The 20,531-nt window shown below is 42.0% G+C and overlaps 1 protein-coding gene across 2 annotated transcripts in view; it reads right to left on the minus strand.

Annotated features, from left to right (window-relative positions):
• Ly75 (lymphocyte antigen 75) overlaps positions 1-20,531 on the minus strand; it is a 141,878-nt gene that overhangs the window by 56,446 nt on the left and 64,901 nt on the right. For both annotated transcript variants that reach the window (XM_052182546.1, XM_052182543.1), the window contains exons 26-33: positions 18,237-18,402; positions 16,202-16,366; positions 14,273-14,389; positions 11,523-11,717; positions 9,133-9,359; positions 7,037-7,205; positions 3,710-3,859; positions 1,276-1,398 (exon numbers count right to left, since the gene is read on the minus strand). In XM_052182546.1, the coding sequence (XP_052038506.1) occupies positions 1,276-1,398; positions 3,710-3,859; positions 7,037-7,205; positions 9,133-9,359; positions 11,523-11,717; positions 14,273-14,389; positions 16,202-16,366; positions 18,237-18,402 (1,312 nt within the window). The remainder of the gene's footprint in view (positions 1-1,275; positions 1,399-3,709; positions 3,860-7,036; positions 7,206-9,132; positions 9,360-11,522; positions 11,718-14,272; positions 14,390-16,201; positions 16,367-18,236; positions 18,403-20,531) is intronic.

Below are 20,531 nucleotides of genomic sequence, written 5' to 3' on the forward strand. Positions count from 1 at the left end.
ACCATGGGCCATGCCTGTGAACCCAGTACTAGTAAGGTACACAGAGGCGGATCCCTGTTAGACAGCTACTCTGGCTGTATCAGTGAACTCTAGGCTCAATGAACAATTCTATCTTAAATAATAAAGTGGGGAGAGACTGAGAAAGAGATCTGCTATCGACCTCTGACCTACATACACATACATGTACACCCACATACATGTACACACACATACATGTACACACACATGCATGAACATGTGCACACATAAATAAGGTGGGGAGGAAGTTCAAGCAGCTACCCAACTTTGACCTCTAACCTTCACACACATGTGCTCATATACGCACATACAAATGGACATGGACACATCCGGTGAAATGTACTAAGAATAATCAAGAGCTTTTAAGCCTTTAGCTGCCCTCCCCGCAGGTGAAGCACTCAATGTGGCTAGTAACTGCTGTATGAGAAATGATAGTTCATTTTTAAAGATGTACTTCTACTACTTCAAATTATATGTAGGCGTATGTTTCTGTACGTGTCAGTGCAGGTGTCTGTGGAGGCAGACCTCTGGGAGCTGAGGTGTAGACAATTGTGAGCCACCTGATGTGCGGTTCAGGAGAAAACAAAACCAAAACCCTAGGGTCTTCTGTAAGAGCAGCACGTAACCTCAGCCACTCAGCCATTTCTCTCCCCCATCCCCCTCCCCCTTTCATCTTCACAGAGCGTTCTATCAGACAGTGATGCATGTGTTTTGATAATGATACAGCATGATTGCTTGTGCATTTATTGTGTGTTAACTACATCTGCAGGGATCTTTACCCTCCGTTCCTTAAGAAAACTATGCTATTGGGGGGGAAGGGATCAAGAGGCCTCAGGACCACCCCCACCCGTTTCTGTTTTTCCGCAGCAGTTATGATAAGCGCACAAAGGCCATTTAGTCAGTCAATGTTGATTCCGCTCATTTTTTTTGAAAATTACTTGATATTTTAGAGTTGACATTTATTTTAACTATTTAATATTTGATTCTACATAAAGTGTGAAACGAATTACCAAATCTTATGCACGTAACTCATTCTTTATCAGTTCCAGCCTCAATCTTTCAAACCCTGTATCTGTTCTTTACTGAAAATTTCTTACACAAATTCTCTTTAGAGTTAACTGAGCTTGTCTGAAAAACCTTCACATCAGACTTAATTTCGAACTATGGTGAAACCGGTCAGACTGTTAGTGTACAGGTGTGGGCTACCACGCCCAACCTCAGAACTCGGCACACTGAGCACGGAGATGTGTCACTTACCAAGTGAATGCTGAGCCAGGCCAAGCCAAACTCTCATAGTAATATTATAGTTCTCCCTCATTAGTCTGCTCACAAACTTATTCTCATTTTCATCTGCTATGGTGACAACAGTTGCCGAATGATCTGTTGGAGGAAAACAAAGTTTACCTAATTATCTCGATGTTAAGCACGTAACTCCTGAGTGATTGATTCTGAATTGGACCCATTGGAAAAAACAAAAACAAAACAAACAAATAAACAAACAAAAAACAGTATCTGTTGTGAACAAGACCATTGGGAAATTCAAGGTTCATTGAAAGACGATCTTTAAACTTTTGGTATTTATGTTAAAAATTAAAAGTGTTTCCACAAATAAAGTTCCAAAGGAGCTAGAAATATTTTTAAATTGAAAATTTGCAGAAAGAAGTTTTATAATTTAGAAACCTGTATCTGGCAATATTTTTGTTGTTGTTGTTGTCTAAGTGTCAAATCAGAAAGGTCTTTGTGTTTGAGTGGCTGACTGTGACAACTGGGGTTTGGGATGGTTCGAATAAAATGCCACCTGTGTATTTCTGGGACTTGCCCTCAAAAACAGCATTTCTGTATAACTTAGATTTAAATTTGCTTCTGTTCAAAATAGAATCGAGAGAAGCCTGGCTTGTGACCCGAGGGAGCGCCTGCCCTCCTTCCATAGTACCTCACACAAAAATGTGGTTGCTCCTAACCAGCCTGAGTTCCCCAAAATGAAGAGGATGAGTTAATATTATCCAAGCTTAATATATTTCCTAAACTCATACAGAAAATAGTGTTATAAGTAACATCAGATAGAATAGAAATAAATAATATGTAAGCTAGAAAATCTATCCTAAAAGGAAAGAAAAGCTTTGCCTTGTATAGAATATGTTTAACATTATGCAAACTAGGAGATAATGCCAGAGGCATTATCACCTCTTACAGACAGGGGAACCAAGAGTCAAGAAGATGCAGTGATTTCTTCGGGCCTACAGAACCAGCCAGCTCTTAAGGCAATGGAAACCTTTGAAGGCAGAGTGGTTTTAAGTTCACCATCTTCAGGGCGCTGTGCTACAAGTGCAAACTTTATGCCACTCATTCATTCCTACGAGGCCTCCAACTGCCCTGACTCCCTGGCACTGTTTACACTCTTAGTGTTCTCTCTGAGAAGAGAAACAATTCTGTGCCTTCTGCAGCATCACTTCGGGAGAGCGTGTGAGAGCATGACCCAAGGCTGTCTGCCTCAACAGCTCAAATGTCTTACCTGACCCGCTCACACGCTACATCTACAACAGCCGTTCATAGCTTCTCCCTCAGGACGAAGAGGCAGACCACATATGTAAACACAGAGGTATGTTTTATAATAGTTCCCATCATGTGTAAACATGGACAGCAAACCAAGGTTCCCATGCACAGATCCTGTCATGCACTTAAGCAGTTTAACTAAAATTTGTTCTAAGCAGCCAACTGCTATACAATATTTAGCAAAATAAACGAGCTAAGTGCCATCTGCTGGGCGGCATAGCTACCCAGGGAAGAAACTAAATAGCTTTGATTTTTGAAATAGTACTGGTGGAAGAAACTAAATAGCTTTCTTAGAAGTTATTTTACATTCTGACTGAAGGAAATGACTGGGCCCCTCACGGGACATAGTCAGTCACTGAGGCTTTTTTTTCTGAAATGGCTACATCTGAAGTCTAAAGTCTTATTCCTTATTTAGGTTCTTAGGATATGGGGCAATCTTATCCAGAATGGATGGACAACTCACGATCAGTTGATTTAATTACCCTCTTCAGTTCTAGCTTAATATTAAAAATTCAGTAGAGGATCACAGAGTCAATTATAGTTTGCCTCTTGACTCCGTTTTCTAAACATCTCAAAGCATATCTAAATTTTTTCATTTGTTATTGTTTCTACTTAATATTAATAGATCACTTAGCATTTTTACTTCTTTCCATTTTTACTTTCACTATATTTACTCTCATTTTAGTATTTACTCTCATTTTTATTTTTTTAAGCCTTTACCTATATGTATGGGAACCACCTGGTCTCATGTAGCTCAGGCTAGCCTGGAATTATTGCTGAGGATGACCTTTAGGTTCAGAGTCTCCTGCCTTTGAGACCTCCTAAGTATTGGGACTATAGAGATGTACCACCAGCTCAGTATTGTGGCCCCGGGATCAGACCCAGGAGTTAGGCAAGCATAGCTCTACCAGCTGAGCAATTTCATCAGCCTACACCAATCATTTTAGATGATTATAGCAAAATTCTATTGAGATCTTATGCATAAAATACTTAACTATTTACCTATTACTAGACAATAAGATAGTAATAATACTGCACTTTCCAAGATACAGTAAGTTCCCCCATTATTTCCTTAAGGAAAAAAATCGTGAAGCGTTAAATTATCTCATCAAGAGAAAACAAATGAATTTTAACTCACCAAGTTCTTGACACAATTGCTTGGCCTCTGAGAAGCTGTGCAGTGCCTGGTCAGATGTGTAACAGTGACCCCCGTACTGGATCCACTGGGAACCATCCTTCTTGGCCATTGGACACTTGGATGATTGTGCTTGAGAGGACAGCTCTTTAGCTGCGAAAAATGTTAGACACAGCTGTAATAAGGCACACAGAAAAGCAAATACTTCCCTCAAATCTCATTAAATGCCCCCACATGAAACCCGTGCTTGTGGAGAAGCAGCCTGTAGCTCAGTGCACACACCGTGGAAAGCCCCAGTCTGAGCCCCACAGATACACCTTCTCGCTATGTTTGCATCACCATTGGGAAACCTCGACGGTAGATGTGTAAGCGCTTCCCCTTGAGGCTGGAATTCAACCAGCTTAGAACACATAGACAGACAGGGAAAGAAGCAAATGCAGCCTTTGGTAGGCCTCTGAGTATTCTGAACCAATAATTAAAATCCCTCCCCTTGGCTTCCCTTTCATTGTGAAGATGTAAGCTGGCATTTATCTAGATACATAAAGACTGATTTTAAAGTCACAACCACAAGTAAAATGTTGGCAATTTGTAACTCTCTCAAATCGAAAGATGGTATCTTTTTCAAGCTCTTAAAAATTCTACCTGTTGCCAGCAGTGGTGGCACAAGCCTTTAATTCCAGCACTTGGGAGGCAGAGGCAGGTGGATTTCTGAGTTCGAGGCCAGCCTGGTCTACAGAGTGAGTTCCAGGACAGCCAGGGCTACACAGAGAAACCCTGTCTCAAAAAACAAACAAAACAAAACAAAACAAAACAAAAAATTCTACCTGATTTGTGTTTTAGCTGAGTAAGACTAGAAGCCTAGGAAGTAAAGGTTGGGTCCCTTAGGGCTTATGATTAATTTCTTCCAAGAGCATAAAACTGTAGAGCAGCTAAGTTCAGATTATCTGAGAATTTCTGGCCTTGTCCCAGGTGGGAGCTCACCCAGACTTCAGCTCTGTTGTGCATTCTGTACTACCTTAAACCCCTCCCTGTGGTTTCTGCATGCCACAGGTAGGTGGGGTTTTTCTTATTTTCTGCTGGTATTCCAGAAAAAAAATGGCCTCCATCAAGAACCTTGGGTTGACTAGCTCCTGCTTCTGTCAGAAGTCAGAAGTCAGTCGGGATCAATTCTTTCAAATTTCAGTTGTTAGAATTAGCCTTGCCAATGCTACCCATTTGAGCTCCCCCTCCCCCGGGCCCTGTCAGTTCAACAGGTGGAAGAGTGGGTGAGTTTCCCAATCGCTGCTGGCCAAATGCATCCATTAAATTCCTCATGGTGATTCTGGAGGGGGGAGCTGGTACCCACAAGTTCTTGCCTTTATTTGTGAAAGTAGGTGATGAGCCAAAGGGATACTGCCCTCTGATTCTCTGCTTAGCTGTGTTGCTTCAGTAGGCATGAAAGTGGGTTCAACCTGTAGTCACCACAGCACTCCAGGGAACACACAGCCGTCCCGCCCTGGGAACCTTGTGGATTTCTAGAACTGTCTGCAGTCGCGCCTCCTTGGGTTGCAGATGTTCCTTCCCTTTCTGACCCTTATGAAGTTGTGTTTCCAACTCTTGGATTTTTTTTTTTTAACTTTTATTATTATTTTTAAGGGCTTGCATTGTGATAAGTTTGTTTGTTAGTCTTTTTGTTGTTGCTTGGTGATGGGAATTCAATACATGATCTCCCAAGTGTTACATGAACACTTTAACACTGATCTACATTCCAGCCCTGGAATATTTTGAAACATTATCTCATGTAGCTCAGGCTGGTACCAGATGACCTTGAACTTCTCATCCTCCCGAGTCCAACTCACAAGTGCTAGAAATACAAGCACGTTCCACCACATGTCGATCAAGAGCTGCTTGGTTAGAACTCAGGCGTTCTATATGCTAACTATCTATGACTTTAGCTACAGTGCCTCAACCAGTTTTTTCCTACTAGAAAAAAAATATATAATATACACTTTATCACCTTAACCTTTTCTGTTTGTTTGGTTTTTTTTTTTTTTTTTTTCTGTTTTAGAAACAGGGTTTTGTTTCTGTAGCTTAAGGTCACTCTGGAAAACACTATGCAGTCCTGACTGGCTCTGAATTCACTCTCTGGGTGCTGGGGTTACCAGTGTGTGCTAGCACTCACAGCACCATCTTGACCATGTGTTAGTGGGTACCTCAGTGGCACCAAGCACACACACACACCACAGAAAACACTGCTGCCCATCTATAGGGTTTTTTTTTTCCATATTGCAAAACTGAAGCCCTGCATCTGTCAGCAGCAACTGTCTAACTGCCCCTTCTCTAGACCCGGATGGACTAGCATTAGACATGCAGTTTCTGTGAAATTGCGAGTTCTAGGTACCACATATAAGGAAAATTATGCAGAATTTTGGTTAGTGTTTTGTTTTGAGACTTAGCCATATTGTGGCACATGTTATCATTTCCTTCCTTTTTAAGGTTAAGAAGTACTCCTGTGTATATTTTTCACACACACACACACACACACACACACACACAGACACACACTACAATCTACTTATCCATACATTTATTGGAAGATACCTCTGTTCTTTCTGCCTTTAGCTGTTATGAATTGTGCTAGTATGAGCTTGGTTGTACAAATATCAGTTCAGGCTAAACCCTAGAAGTAGACTTGGGTCATACGGTAGCACTCTGCTTGCATATTTTGAACTGTCATGACCCGTTCTGTGACGCCTGTTTTCTTGGACGCAGATACATTTCTGTGTGTTTTATCGTATGCCATGTGTTCCAACTGTTTTCCTTAACCTTTCCTTGCCTTCTGTGCCTAACAGCCAAGGAGCTAGTTCTTGATGATGCCATTTAGGGAGCACCACAGCCTTTGGGATTCATTTCTATGTAAAGCAAGAATCTTCAAATTTGCCAGGCTGTAATGGCACACACCTTCTAGCCCAGCCTCAGGAGGCAGAGGCAGGTAGATCTCTGTGAGTTCCAGGCCAGCCTGGTCTACAGAGAGAGTTCCAGGACAACCAAGACTACACAGAGAAACCCTGACCCTGCCTTGAAAAGGCAAAGCAAAAAAAAAAAAAAAAAAAAAAAAATCAAATTCTAATGTAAAATGTGCCTTGTGATATAACTGTCCTTGAGAACAAATTCCCTGACAAGATACCAACTGTACAGCCATCACAAAAAGTCAGGAAAAATCAGGAAGTGTTTTTTATAGAATTTGTGGACAAGCCTTATTTAAATCTATAAACCTGCCCATTAAATAATGACATGCATACATTATATCAAATTTCAGTCGATAGGCAGTTCTTCGAAATCAAGTCTTACATTTTGCAGGCTTGTAACAGATAGCACCATCCTTAACAGACTGACATTTTTCACGCCTCCAGACTCCTTTCGGATATAAGACAACACAGTCTCCAGGAGACTGTGGGTCCTTCCATGGGATGTAGTCAAACGCACTGCCGTCGGACCATTCGAAACTCGATTCGCTGCCCTGTTTGGGAACAGAGTGGATACCTAGAGCTCAGATGTGCGGCTTGAAAAAGAACTTAAGAAGAATGCACACATGGCAGGAAGTGCGTGCTGCTGACTTGCTCATAAGTATCAGTGTAGGCCTCTCTGTGGTGTCAGATGTTTGCTTCTGATATAGTATCTGTGAGCTCTGGAAGGGAGGGAGGAAGGGGGAGGAGGGAAGGAAGGAAGGAAAGAAAGAAGGAAGGAAGGAAGGAAGGAAGGGCACTGTAAGTTTATAGATTCAAGCAAAAATTGAAAGTAGTCTCCTCGTGTCTTGCTCCATGGGGAGAGTTGCCTCCCAATGTAATGTAAACAGGATTTTACATTAAGAGGCAGAGTCACTATATTCTGTCTCTGGATTTACTTAAAGGCTGGATTTATGAAACACATGAAAAGGGCTTCCATTTACCCCTTTTACATAAGTAAAGATTTAGAACTCCAAAACCTTGTTGTTCTGAAAATTTTCACACTGTTCTTAAACATTGTTCGGAAACATTACCATAGCCTGTCAAACACTGTTCTTTTTATTATTTGTGGTGCTGGGAACTGAACCTAGGGCTTCCCTGTTAGGCAAGGACTGTCGTCACTGAGATGTAGCCTGGCCTTGAAGACTGTTTCCAGAGCTTCATAGTTTTGTGGTTTGTGTCTGGGTATGTCACAGAGGCTACCACACAGCAGAGGCTAGAAAGGGCGACTCTCCCCAAGGAGCAAGACGTGAAGAGACCACTTTCAATTTTTGCTTGAATCCATGAACTTATAGCATCCTTCCTTCCTTCCTTCCTTCCTTCCTTCCTTCCTTCCTTCCTTCCTTCCTTTTCTTCCTTCCTTTCCTTCCCTCCTTCCTTCCTTCCCTCCCTCCTTCCTTCCTTTTTCCTTTCCTTCCTTCCTTCCTTCCTTCCTTCCTTCCTTCCTTCCTTCCTTCCCTCCCTCCCTCTATCCTCCCTTTATTCCTTTTATTTTTCTCCATTCTTTTCTAAAGATTGCTTAACAAGGCCCACAGCACTCAATGGACAGCTATTTTGGCATGCCAGACATTGTAAGTACATAAATAGACACAGAATTCAAATAATGGTACCAAAAATGCGTTATCAACATATTAACAGTTTTTTAAAAGAATTTCAAAACTGGGTGCTGTGTTTATATCATTTCCGGCCCTGCCCATCCCCTCTCCAACTCCTCCTGCGTCCTCCCCTCCCAAACCCCAGACCTTCCCATCCTATAGGTCCTGACCGTGTTAAGAATGTTTGTTGCCCGCTATATGTATTGTTGTGTTAAAATATGAAAGAAAACACTATTAGCTGATTTTACTGATGGGGAAATAGGATTGTAAAGTTTAAGTGACTCAGGCCGGACGGTGGTGGCGCACGCCTTTAATCCCAGCACTTGGGAGGTAGAGGCAGGAGGATTTCTGAGTTCGAGGCTAGCCTGGTCTATGGAGTGAGTTCCAGGACAGCCAGGGCTACACAGAGAAACCCTGTCTCGGAAAAAAAAAGTTTAAAGAACTTATTAACTATCAGTTATTTCATAAATGACAGATGAGCCATTAATACTGAAATTTAGGATTCTCTGGTTCTATGCTATTTACTTTATAGAAGCTTTGCAACTGGTCCTTCCCAAACAAGCTTCAGGGACCAGGTGGAGCACAGGATATTGGTCACTAAATCCACGAACAAAATAACCCCAAATCAAAGAGCCTACGAGACATACTGTTGAGTTATTAGCCCACTGAATCCTGAGGGTGGTCAGGCCACTTACACTTTATGATTTTATTTATTCCATGCTATAAAAGGCAAGAAGCCAGTAGGAATTAGCCCACTATTATATTTTGAGTTAGTACCTTATGCCCAAACTCTCCAATTTTGAAAGCTACAGCTTTGGGAAATTTCTGGAAGCAAAATGCAACTTACATCATGACTCGAGAGCCCAACCCAAAGAGGGAATCCGTCACGGTTCACGACGTCTTCCAGGAAGAGCTTCGCACCTGGGTTGTGAACACTTGCCAAGTGTCCCCCACTCCGAGAGCACTCATTCAAGGCTTCATACCACGTCACCCTCTTCTGAATAACATTATAGATGCTGTCCTCGTACGGAATGACCTGCGGCAGGGAGCTATTGTATTTGTCCTCGTAGTCAACTATAACATCGAAAATAAAAAGGCTGGTAAGTGCCAAGAGTTTCAAATACACAAACACAATCGCACAAGAGGTCAAACGCAAACGTTGTTTTCCTCTCTTCACAGCACATGCAAAAAGCTCTTAAATACTATAGTAGTCTTGTTGACTTAAAAAATGCTTGACATGACAGCAATGTTATTAACCACTTGGATATGTGAGACTGACTGCAAAGAGACAGTTACTGCATGGGGGAGGGAAGCAGAAACATTGCTTGACAAAAAAATCAGGTCTTCAGTATAGGGGAAATTAAGACTAAGGAGAAAGAAGCTATCCAGAGAGTAAGGACATGTTGAAAATAAGCAAATCAATACCGAAACAGAGGTGATGGCGTTCCCACAGGGACACTGGAATCCAAGGGAAGAGCTTCGTGTGGTTAAACTGGAATGAACTGAATCTGCACAGGTCAGTGATTTGTGTGATGTGTGGGATAAAAATCTAAAGCATCTGTTTGTGTCTGTTTTCACAACAAGTTCTCAGGTGCCTCAGGCAGGCTACAAAGTCACTATGTAGCTGAGGGTAGCCTTGAACTCTTGAAATTCCGGTCTGTCCTCAAGTGCTGGGATTAGAGACAGATACCACTGGTTTTGATGTATAAAACTCATAATTAAGAGTCCACAATAGTTACAGATGAGTAAGTAAAGAATAAAAAGGAAGACTCCGGTTAGAGAGATGGCTCGATGCATAAAAGCATTTGCTGTGCCAGCCTGATAACTGGAGTTCAATCCCACATAAACATGGAAGGAGAGAATGAACTCAACAAAGTTGACCTTTCCTAGATATGTATGCATGTGTGTATGTGTGTGTACTCTCGCGCACGTACACACACACACACACACACACACACACACACACATTTCTAAAAATAAAACCAGTAACTGAACAACAAAGCTACAATAATGAGGGTATAAATAAAAATCTGAATAAATTTTAAAATGAGGACAAATATCTTATATAGGATTCCAACTAATCACATAGATTCCCTACCCCACCCCAAAGATGGAGGAGAGCGCTCTCCTTCTGTGACTGTGGACTTTGCATAGTGACATCTTTACAGAGAGTACAGCATGGAGAGAAGACAAAGGTAACTTTACAATTGAGAAATTAACATACATGTAGACATACATGCTATTACATGTATGTCATTAGCGGAACTAATGGTCTTACACCTTCTTCTCTGGAATGAGAGCACAAAGTCTCATATTTACTGCTATAGTTTGAATATGAAATGTCCCTGCTGGGCGGATGACACTGGGGAAGTTGTGGGACCTTCAGAGCTTCATTGGAAAAAGTGGGTCACTGGGGTGGATATGCGGCTATATAGTCCTGCTGTACTTCCTGTTTACTCTGTTTCATGAGTGTGTGGCAGTGCGACAGCCTCCTGCTCCACCATCAGGCCCCACTCCTGCCTGCTGCCTTGTGTTCCCCACCGTATGTTATGAAGAGACATATCCCCTAGAACTATAATCCAAATAAATCCTTTCTTCCTTAAGCTGTTTTTGTCAGTGTTGTTGGAATGACCTTCCCTTATGTTGTATGAAGGCGTGTCCCCGCATGTTCAATTGTTCATCGATGTACTGGCCTAGAGCTAAGTCCTGGCAGGATGTTAAAATTGTAATTTCTATAGTCCATCTATGGTTTTCTATTTGTAAGTGCTTGACCTTTTTCACCTGCACAAAAGACGAAGGTTAAGTAGCCCTCCATCACTTAAGGCAACCTAAGAGATGGATCAAGTGTTGTCATGCTGCTGATTGGTTGAAACTGGAATGTGGGCTTTTTGTGTAATAATGAGATGATGGCCCAGAGCTGAGGCAGGAAGTACAGGGGCGGGACTTCCGGTCAGAGAGACCTGCAAGAGACCCGGGGATGATGGGAGACAATGTAGGAAGGGGCAGAACAGAGACAAAACGGAGCTCTAAGCAGGCAGCTTGAACCTCGTGTGGAGATGGGATGGTGGAGAAGTTAGAATAAGTTTAGATGTGCTAGCTGAGAGACTGCTCCAGCGAAAGGCATACAAACTATAGAGAAGTCCCCGTGTGTTAATTAAAACTGCAATCGTGATCCACGAAAGTCCCACAATACCGGGTATTTTATCACAACAACAAAAAAGTGACTGGGACTCTTACCCATTTCAATTTTACATGCAAAAATGCTGTGCTGGTAAAAACGAAGTGTTTCTTCGATAACATTGAAGGGCTGAATATCCCAGAAGCCATCAGTTCTTAGACCAGCCAAAAATTTGCCATTTTTCACAGTTGGTCTTCCCGCTCTCCAATGTGTGTAGGACAGTGCAGTTTTATCAAACCACATCAAAGAATTGTCTAGGAAAGAAACACATTTTTCTATACTTAAGAAATTAAATCAAAATTTCAGTTTTGATTTTAGTATTTCAAATCACTGATTTATGTTCTCCTTTCCATATCCTTTAAAAGGCTGTCTGATTAACTATACCTTTTAGAAATATCTTTCAATATAACAGCAAATCATGTTCAGGTTTTTTTTAAACGCGAAAATATAAATTATAAATATGAAAATGTAGCTATGACTCCACTCTTTTTATTAAAGAGTTACTCTTCACCAAATATCCATTCTTCCTTCTCACATATACTTTTTAACTGTAACATAAATGACCATAACAATTTTTTTTTAGATTCTCCATATCTTATAAAATTAATAAATTATTTCCTCTGGACACAATTGTGCATACTCACATGTAAAAGATTTTTAACACATTTCATTTCATTGCAGAGAACAGGCTTCTCAGCAAACAGTGCTAAATAGCTGGCTATTCACATACAAAATTATGAATGTGAGCTCCCTGCTGTTGCCATAATAAAAAAAATATTCACTCAAAATAGAGCATAGACGTAGATGTAAGAGAAAAAACTAGAGAACACGTAAGTCTGAAAAACTGTCATTATTAAAACCACAAATTGAAATAAGGAAATGATGTCACCATTACCCACACACCCCCACTGTCCTCTGTTTTCTTCATCACCATTTCTTAGCTCTCAACACATCTCAACACCTAGCTGCACCAAGGACACAAGGACAATCCATGCATATTTTGTTCTTGTTTTCTGTGTGGCAAGTGTTTCCCGAAACAGTGTCTTTCACTCACACTTATCAGCTTCCTGATCAATATACCACACAGTGGTGTATAACCTACCAGCTGGAAGACAGGTTTGTTTCTCACCAGCTTTGAAGTATCTGTTACCTGTTGTCTTAGTAACTTCTATTCATGGCTTTACTACTGAAGAATCAGATGGCCTAGCCGGACATGGTGACACACGTCTTTAATACCAGCATTCGGGAGGCAGAAACAGGCAGATCTCTGTGAGTTCAAGGCCAGCCTGAACATAAATGAGCCCAGAGCAGCCAGAGTTACACAGAGAAACACTGTGTCAAAAAAATGGTTTTAAGACTCCAAACTCTTCATATATTCTATACATATTTTGAAATAACTAAAAATAGTGATGTCTAGGTATAACTTAGATCAGTAAGAATTACATTTAAATTCTACTTGCTTAAAAGAACTTCCTATACATCCCTCAGATGTCCATATACTTTAATAAAAGAATTTATTAGTTATACATTTCATAAAAGAAGTTAGGGCAATGTAATCGGAATCTTCAGATCTGAAGATGCTTTTATAGATGAAAGCAACATTCTCAGTACACGAGAGGCTATAACTTATTTCACCAAGTGTCTAAGTTAGCATTGAAGGCAGTTGCTTTCTGATGCTCATCTTCACGCATTCTGTCCCCTGGGCCACTCCTGTTGCTCTCCCTATTTGACAGACAGTCCCTTTCTGTTTTTACGTCATATGCACTCCATTCCCAGAGGGTGGCATTCAAGTATATATGCTGCCCAAGGCTGACCTCTTCCGCTCTGTGTACGGTCCTTTCCAGCGGAACAAGCTCTGAGGACTGTGCCCTAGAAAACCTGTCAATTTTAAGAAAATTTGAACATTTAAGCATAGTCCTACATCTTACACATCTGCTTACACTGACTGAACTCTGGTGGAAAGGGCTTCCCGGGGAAAGCACAGCTCTGAAAGGACCCACCTAGGGGAAGCCTGAGACAGGGAAGTGAGAGCCAGGAGCACAGGGCCTGTTGGGACCAGGCCCGGATCTGCTCTTCCTCTCAGGATGTATTGATTCCTTCTTTGCTCTAGCGCAGCTCGCAGCTTGGTCTACTACTGCGTCCATTTGGATTTTTCTCTTTCTGGAGCTCAAGAGCCATGACTACTGCTAGGGTAAGAGAAGGGAAGAGATGCGAGACCCTCCAGGACTCGCCTACAGACTGACTTCCCTCCCTAATATCAACACCTCCGTGAACTTCAGGATACCTCTGAGTTCTCTTCTAAATTGGTCTCCTTTACTCCCTATTAAATACAGGATTCTAAGGTTTGTCCATTATCAGTGATATTTTGGAAACATGGTATTTAATCCAAAGTTCAAATATCCTACCCTGCCATTAGACTACGGATCTTATTCTTCCGTTGCTTGCCGTACACATAGCAAGATAATTCTATAAACCCAAAGGGGCAGGCAGCATCAATAGAAATGTAACCCTGTGTTTGTTCTTCTCACACAAATTGGGGATTTATATAGGGATGTGGCAATTTTTAATTAGTCTTGAGTTGCCAGAAAGAAGAGTGGAGATGCCGAATTACTCTCCACTATACAAATCTAAGACTGGGGGTAAGACTGTATTGGTGGCAGAGCAGAAGCACAAAACCTTACTGGTATCATTGCATGTTAAATATTTAACACATGTTGGTGCATCATTAAACATGCTCTCTACAGGACTGTGTTTTATACTTTGTTAAATAGGTTATGATGTCACCGAGCAACCTGCAGCTATCACTTACTTTCATAGGTTACTCCTAACACGACCCAGGAGGCAATGTAATTGAAGTGCAGAAGCTGTTCCACAACAAAGGCATTCTCCTCCTCATTCCGAATACTCAGACTATGTGCTTTGGAATCTGTCAAAATAAAAAAGGCCAATTTTAATAATTGTCTTGTATAGAATACTCTGTTGTGCTTGAAAGAGTAGGAAGCTTTACCCCCCCAGCTTTATTCCTTTAAAACTTAGTATTGGTTTCTAGTATTACTAGAAACACACACACACACACACACACACACACACACACACACACACACACACAGAGACGAGAAATCATATGTGCTTACAAAGACAGGCTAGGCCGTGTCCAAACATTCTGCTGTATATCTGGCCCCATGGGATGTGGGGAGTTTGGAAGCTGAGCAGAAAACTGAAGGCATCCATTTTATTTTTCCTTCATTTAAAGTTTACTTTCCAATGGCACAAATATACATGCTATTAATGGGATGCTGTTAAGGACTATTCTGTAATAAACAAAACTTTATTATACTTTTAAATTCAAATATGATTATATCATTTTCTTCTAAACCTCTTAATGGGCTATAGTAAGTCAGGCCTATCTCTTCCTTAGACATTACAGCTACATTAGAGTTAAAGAAAGTTATTATTTCCAAAATGAGTTGGTCAGAAAAAAAATCAAAGGGGTTTCCCAGAAAAAGTATGAATGGATAAAAAATTTGGAAGCACTAGACACAAAGTTAAGCTAGTTAATTTATACCAGTGTTTCTTTTTTATTGTTGTTTCTATCTTATTTTTTTAATTGAAAATAGAGGTTTTTTCTTTATGCAATATATCCTGATTGTGGTTTCCCCTCCTTCTTCTCGCACCAGTTTCTCTTCCCCTTCCCTCCCATCTGGATACAATTCCCTTCTGTCTCTCATTAGAAAACAAACAAGCATCTAAGAGATAGTAATAAAATAAAACATAATAAGACAGAAAAAAAAAAAACAACAGAAGGAAAAAATCCAAGAAAACACACAGGAAAAGAGGTACAGATGCAGAGAGTCATTCATTCACAGGCTTAGGAACCCCATATAAACCAAAATCAGAAGCCATAATCTATACACAAAAGACCCGCCAGGGTAAATAAAAATAAAAAGACACAATAAACAATAATTTAAAGAAAAGTTAAAAGGAAAAGCCCTGTGTGACATTAAGAGACAAGGACCATCCGGAGCTGCTGCTGAGTTCCTTGCCTGCTGGCCATCTACTGCCGGGCATGCGTCTACCTTGGAGAGTAGCTGTTTTCCCCAGTGAGACTCCCTTGGAGAAAACTAAAATTTCATTTGCAAGTGGCTATCAATTAGATGGCTCCTGGGTTAGGGATGGGAACATGTGTCTGTTTTCCCTTTTAGCTCTAGGTTCCCATCAGGCCCTGCGCCTGCTGCCTCAGTCTCTGTGAGTTCATATGTTATGCTAGCATTTCTCAAAGTATCTCTTGATGTCCTTTGATAGAGAGGGTATACAGTCTAGTGATTCTCAAACCTTATCCTATCCTATCTTTTATTTTAGTAACAAGTGCTTTTAAGACACAGCACACTTGAGGGGATAATGACATAACAGGACCTCTGCACACAGCTCGCAGTTCCTTCTGCTTCATTATTCGAAAGCTACGGACCCTCAGGGTTTCCCTGGAATTGCTCCAGGTAGGAGACCAAGGGCAACCTCTTTGACCTTGGCTCTAATTAGTGGTGTAACCAGAGTTTCCTACCACACAGGGTGACCTGTTAGTCTTCGATCAGTCTAACCTGCTTCGGGACCACTTCTCTGTTCTCTACTGTGAGAATTAGGAGAGGTGGTCACCAGTGCTACCGGGGATGGATCTTCATACCAGGTGATGATGTGAAGAGAGAGTGTGTCCCAGTTCACAATGGCACTAGGGCATACGTACGCAGCTTCTCACACATGGACTGCACTTCCTCCGGTGTGACTGTCTTATGCCTGTTCTTGGTGATCATGAAATTGTAGCAGGAGTTCTGGAATGGTATCCATGGGCTGCTCTGCACAGGAGATGGGCATTTAGCACTGTCCAGTGATCTGACCTCCTCAGTCTCATCTGGGGAAAGAAAGTTAGCGGTAAGAACTCTAATTTCAGATGTAAATGTTAGATCCTGTTCACAGTCATTAGACTTGATTTGTGGGAAACACGCAGGAAGTGAGGAAGTAACAGCCTCGCTCTGTTTACACTCGGATATAGCATGGAGCATGCTGGCTTTCTGTGGCGAGGAAATTATTTGACATAATTTTCTTACTCCTGCTGTGGAGTGGAGGACTGTGGAAAAAACGAGGTGTTTTTAGGTTACACGAGTTTCTGTCTTCCTGTTTTATTAAATGTCAAGAGCCAGGAGCCTCCTCAGAGGGACTCTATAAACGTATTAATTAACAAAAGGCATCTAACTGCATCCGTGAGATTCACGCTCGCATTTCTGCTTACTGATATCTCTAATTTTAATGAAATAGTTCTCCTTTCAACAAAATTAAACAGAAATACCATTTAGAAAATGGCCTTTAGAATATCTCATTATTTTATTCTGTGAAAGAGTAATACATTCAAGAGGATGCAAACATAGATATGCTAAACTCAAAATAATTCAGACAGATTTATTATGTCTTAGAGACTATCGGGCATTTTCCTCCCACTTTGCAACAAACCCTTTTGTCTCAGAAATAGTGTCTTCTTTCTACCACAAACACACAAACGTAGGCCCCTGACTGGGCTGCAGAATGCATACTCGACTCAGGCTGAGCACATTGGATCCTTAGAGTTTGAAAAGTGGGGTTCAGACATCATTCACTCACCCCAGTGACAGGCAGACGAGCGAGTTGCCAGCAGCCACGCTCCGCTACCCGGCAGCCACGCTCCGCTACCCGGCAGCCACGCTCCGCTACCCGGCAGAGAGTTCACAGTGGACAGAGTGCGCCACAGAGAGAGACAGAAAGGACAGGCACATGGCACATGTCAGAGATTTTTGTTTGTTTTATTTTTGTGTTTTGAGACAGCATCTTGCTACGTAGCTGTGGCTGCCCTGGAATTTCCTATGTAGACCAGGCTGGCCTCACGTTCATAGAGCGTGCCCTGCCTGAGGCTCTCTAGTGCTGAGTGTCTGAAGCTCATCTCCAGGTGGTGGAGTTCTATCCTTGTTTGCAGGGTGGTGCTTTAAATTCCCTTTTGACTGAAGCTGCCTCAAGCATGTGCAGCTCCACATAATCAACTGAGCCTTTGTTCATTTCTGAGACAGGGGCTTGCCTGGCAGCTCAGGGGCTCAGCTAGGTTTTGCTGGTCTTCTGGTCCACCTCTGAGTCCTGAGCCGCCATGCCTGGAATTTTAACAGTGGCTTAAGATGTTAATCATTGATGTTAAGAATTAATCAAGAAAGAGTTCTCATAAGTTACCTTTATAAGTATATATAAATAAAAACATATGTGTCACAAGGCAGAGTGAAGATGGGAGTGTATATCTCCATCAATGTCAATCAACATAGTCAGCAGACATATACAGAAGACAAACTCCAAAATAAGAACTAAGGACAAAATAATCTTTAATCAATAATTCTGAGTACAAATCCTTGCACTGTTGGGGAAAAAATGACTATGGTGGGAACTGGGGATAGCTCTGTGGTTAAGAGATGTCTGCTCTCCCCAAGGAGCGGGTTTGATTCCCAGCACCTATATGGTGGCTCACGACATCTGTGACTCCAGTTCCAGGGATCTGATGCCCTCCTGTCTTGATGGACACTAAGCACACACACGGTGCACACACCTACCACCCAAACACCCACACACATACTAAAAACACATTTATAAAAGGACATGATAATGATTTTCTTATAATCCCCCTGATACAAAATAAGTTTTTGCAAAACCAAACAGACAAAATTCTACTCCTCGGGATGGTAGGGGAATGAAAACAGTGGCAGTTCACATACTTCCTGGATAGTAGCAAATGGCTCCCGGCTGGATATCATCACAGTCAGCTGTTTTCCAGAATCCATCCGTGTCTAATATCACACAGTCATCCAGTTGCTCATTGCTTCCAGCCCAGTTACTAAAATGAAGACGTTTCCCATCTGACCAACCAAAGTTGAGTTCATCCTATAGGTGCAGAAATTCGTTTCAGAGACAATATTGACATTATCTCTTTGCCGGGCAGTGGTGGCACATGCCTTTAAACCCAGCACTTGGGAGGCTGAGGCGGGTGGATCTCTGGGTTCGAGGTCTGCCTGGTCTACAGAGTGAGTTCCAGGATAGCCAGTACTACACAGAGAAACCCTGTCTTGAAAAAACAAAAAAGACATTATCTTTTTTATATAATTTTAACCCAAGAGATCAAATGATTTTTACTTGCATTTTGTACTGCATTATGTTAAGCACTGTCTTAAATGTTTGAATCCTTGTGACAACCATCTGAGAGGGCCCTGGTATCATCACCCTTTCATAGGACACTGAGAGTGAGTGCAGCTGGACTCCCGTTGAGGCTGTTAGACCGTAGACTCTGTGGTCCTAACTGTAACGCTGCTCACAGACATCAGAACTGTTTGCCGGAAGCCAGAGAGCTAAAATGGAGTGAGGACCACTCTGTGTACGGAATTCTCTGGAGACAACATGGCACACTAGAAAGAACAGAAAGGAAGGAACCTGTGTGGCTGTCAACTATGGTCCAATCGCTTATGAGTTTCTGATTTGTGCGACTGTTCCTCCCACTTTCCAGCCCTGTGTCTGACACATGACTAGTGTCAAATGCAGGAGCAGGCTGGCACCCAGAGCTACAGAATCGCTCATTGCCTTGGTCTCAACTCTTCAAGACCGGGCACCTTATATTACTGTTTTCACACTGGTCTCTAGGACAAGGCAGATTCCTTTTCAGTATTACAGATCAGTCTAGAAGCCTCTAAACACTTGTCTTTAGGGCTTGCCAAGACATTTCCTGAGAATGGCTTTATGCAGTTGACACAGGAGTTTCAGGATACTCATGAAGTTTTCCCCTGGTACCACCAGGGCACTTGGCTGTGATAACCAGTGCTGGCCCAATTGCATTAAAGGGTTAAGCTTTCCTGAGAAGCCCAAGGGAAGGTTCAAACCAGGAAATGGCCAAACCCAGCACTACCAGATGCTTCATTATTTTGGTAATGTTAGTGGTTGAATCCAGGGCCTCATGGATGCTAGGCAAATGCCCTTCCTGTGACTTCCTGAGCCATGGTGGAGCTTTAAACTTGCCCCCTAAGAAGCAAAGTTTTACCTGTACTTTGCTGACACTGTCCTACACTCTTCCTCTGTGTCGCATTTGCCACCAGCCTCTGGCAATGGCCTTTGGAGCTTCCTTCCACCGCAGATAAATCCTCCTGCCCCACCTCTCCATATTGAATGTGAAATCCCCTGATCAAGACTATAAATGCCTAAGCTTTTGACATATACTCTTTCATTGATCTTGATTTGAAGCTGGCTTTTCCACGTCAACACTAGGCTTTTAGCTGCATAAGGGAACCCTGTTAATTTTTCGGTTCTTAGAACCAAAGGGCTGAAAGGAGGGACAGTGGATGTTACCTCCTTTGATGTCCCTTGATGTCCTTACGCGTACAAGCAAACTGCGAGGATCCTTGCCCCTCTCTCTGACATGTCTCTCACGGGAGGACTTGCTCCCCGTGCTCCCTCTTGATAGACACTACAGTGTCCCAGTCATGCTTCATCTCCGTCCCAATCATTGACTTTGAGACGTCTTAGATACTTCCATGACCTATGCTGTGACCCTGCTCTGGATTTCATGCAACCAAGAGTCACTATACTCTGGGTTGGAAAGTGGGAGGAGACACTGTGAGCATGTTATTTTCTTTATGAGTGTGTATAAAAACGACTGTCCTTACAACTCTAGGCTCCAGATCTTTCTATACTTCCCTAGTGACCTGTTACTCAAATAAAGGAAAGTTACAGTATTTCTATTCTGTTTAAAAATCTTCGATTGTTTTCAATATACAATGTTACAATCTCTTTATGTTGCCAAGACTTAAGGCAGCTAATGAAGACAGAAGACAAGCCACCCAGACTATGTAACAAAAGGGAGAAGGGAAGGAGAACCACCTGGCACACTGAAGACACAAGAGAGGCTAGCAAGATGGCTCAGGGGGATGGACACTTGCACGCATGCTTGATGATGACCTGAGTCCCACCCATTACCTCACACAAAGGTAGAAGGAGAGACAGACTCCACAAAGTTGTCCTCTGATCTC

The sequence above is a fragment of the Apodemus sylvaticus genome, chromosome 5 (assembly GCF_947179515.1).
Source record: "Apodemus sylvaticus chromosome 5, mApoSyl1.1, whole genome shotgun sequence".
Taxonomy (NCBI): Eukaryota; Metazoa; Chordata; class Mammalia; order Rodentia; family Muridae; genus Apodemus; species Apodemus sylvaticus.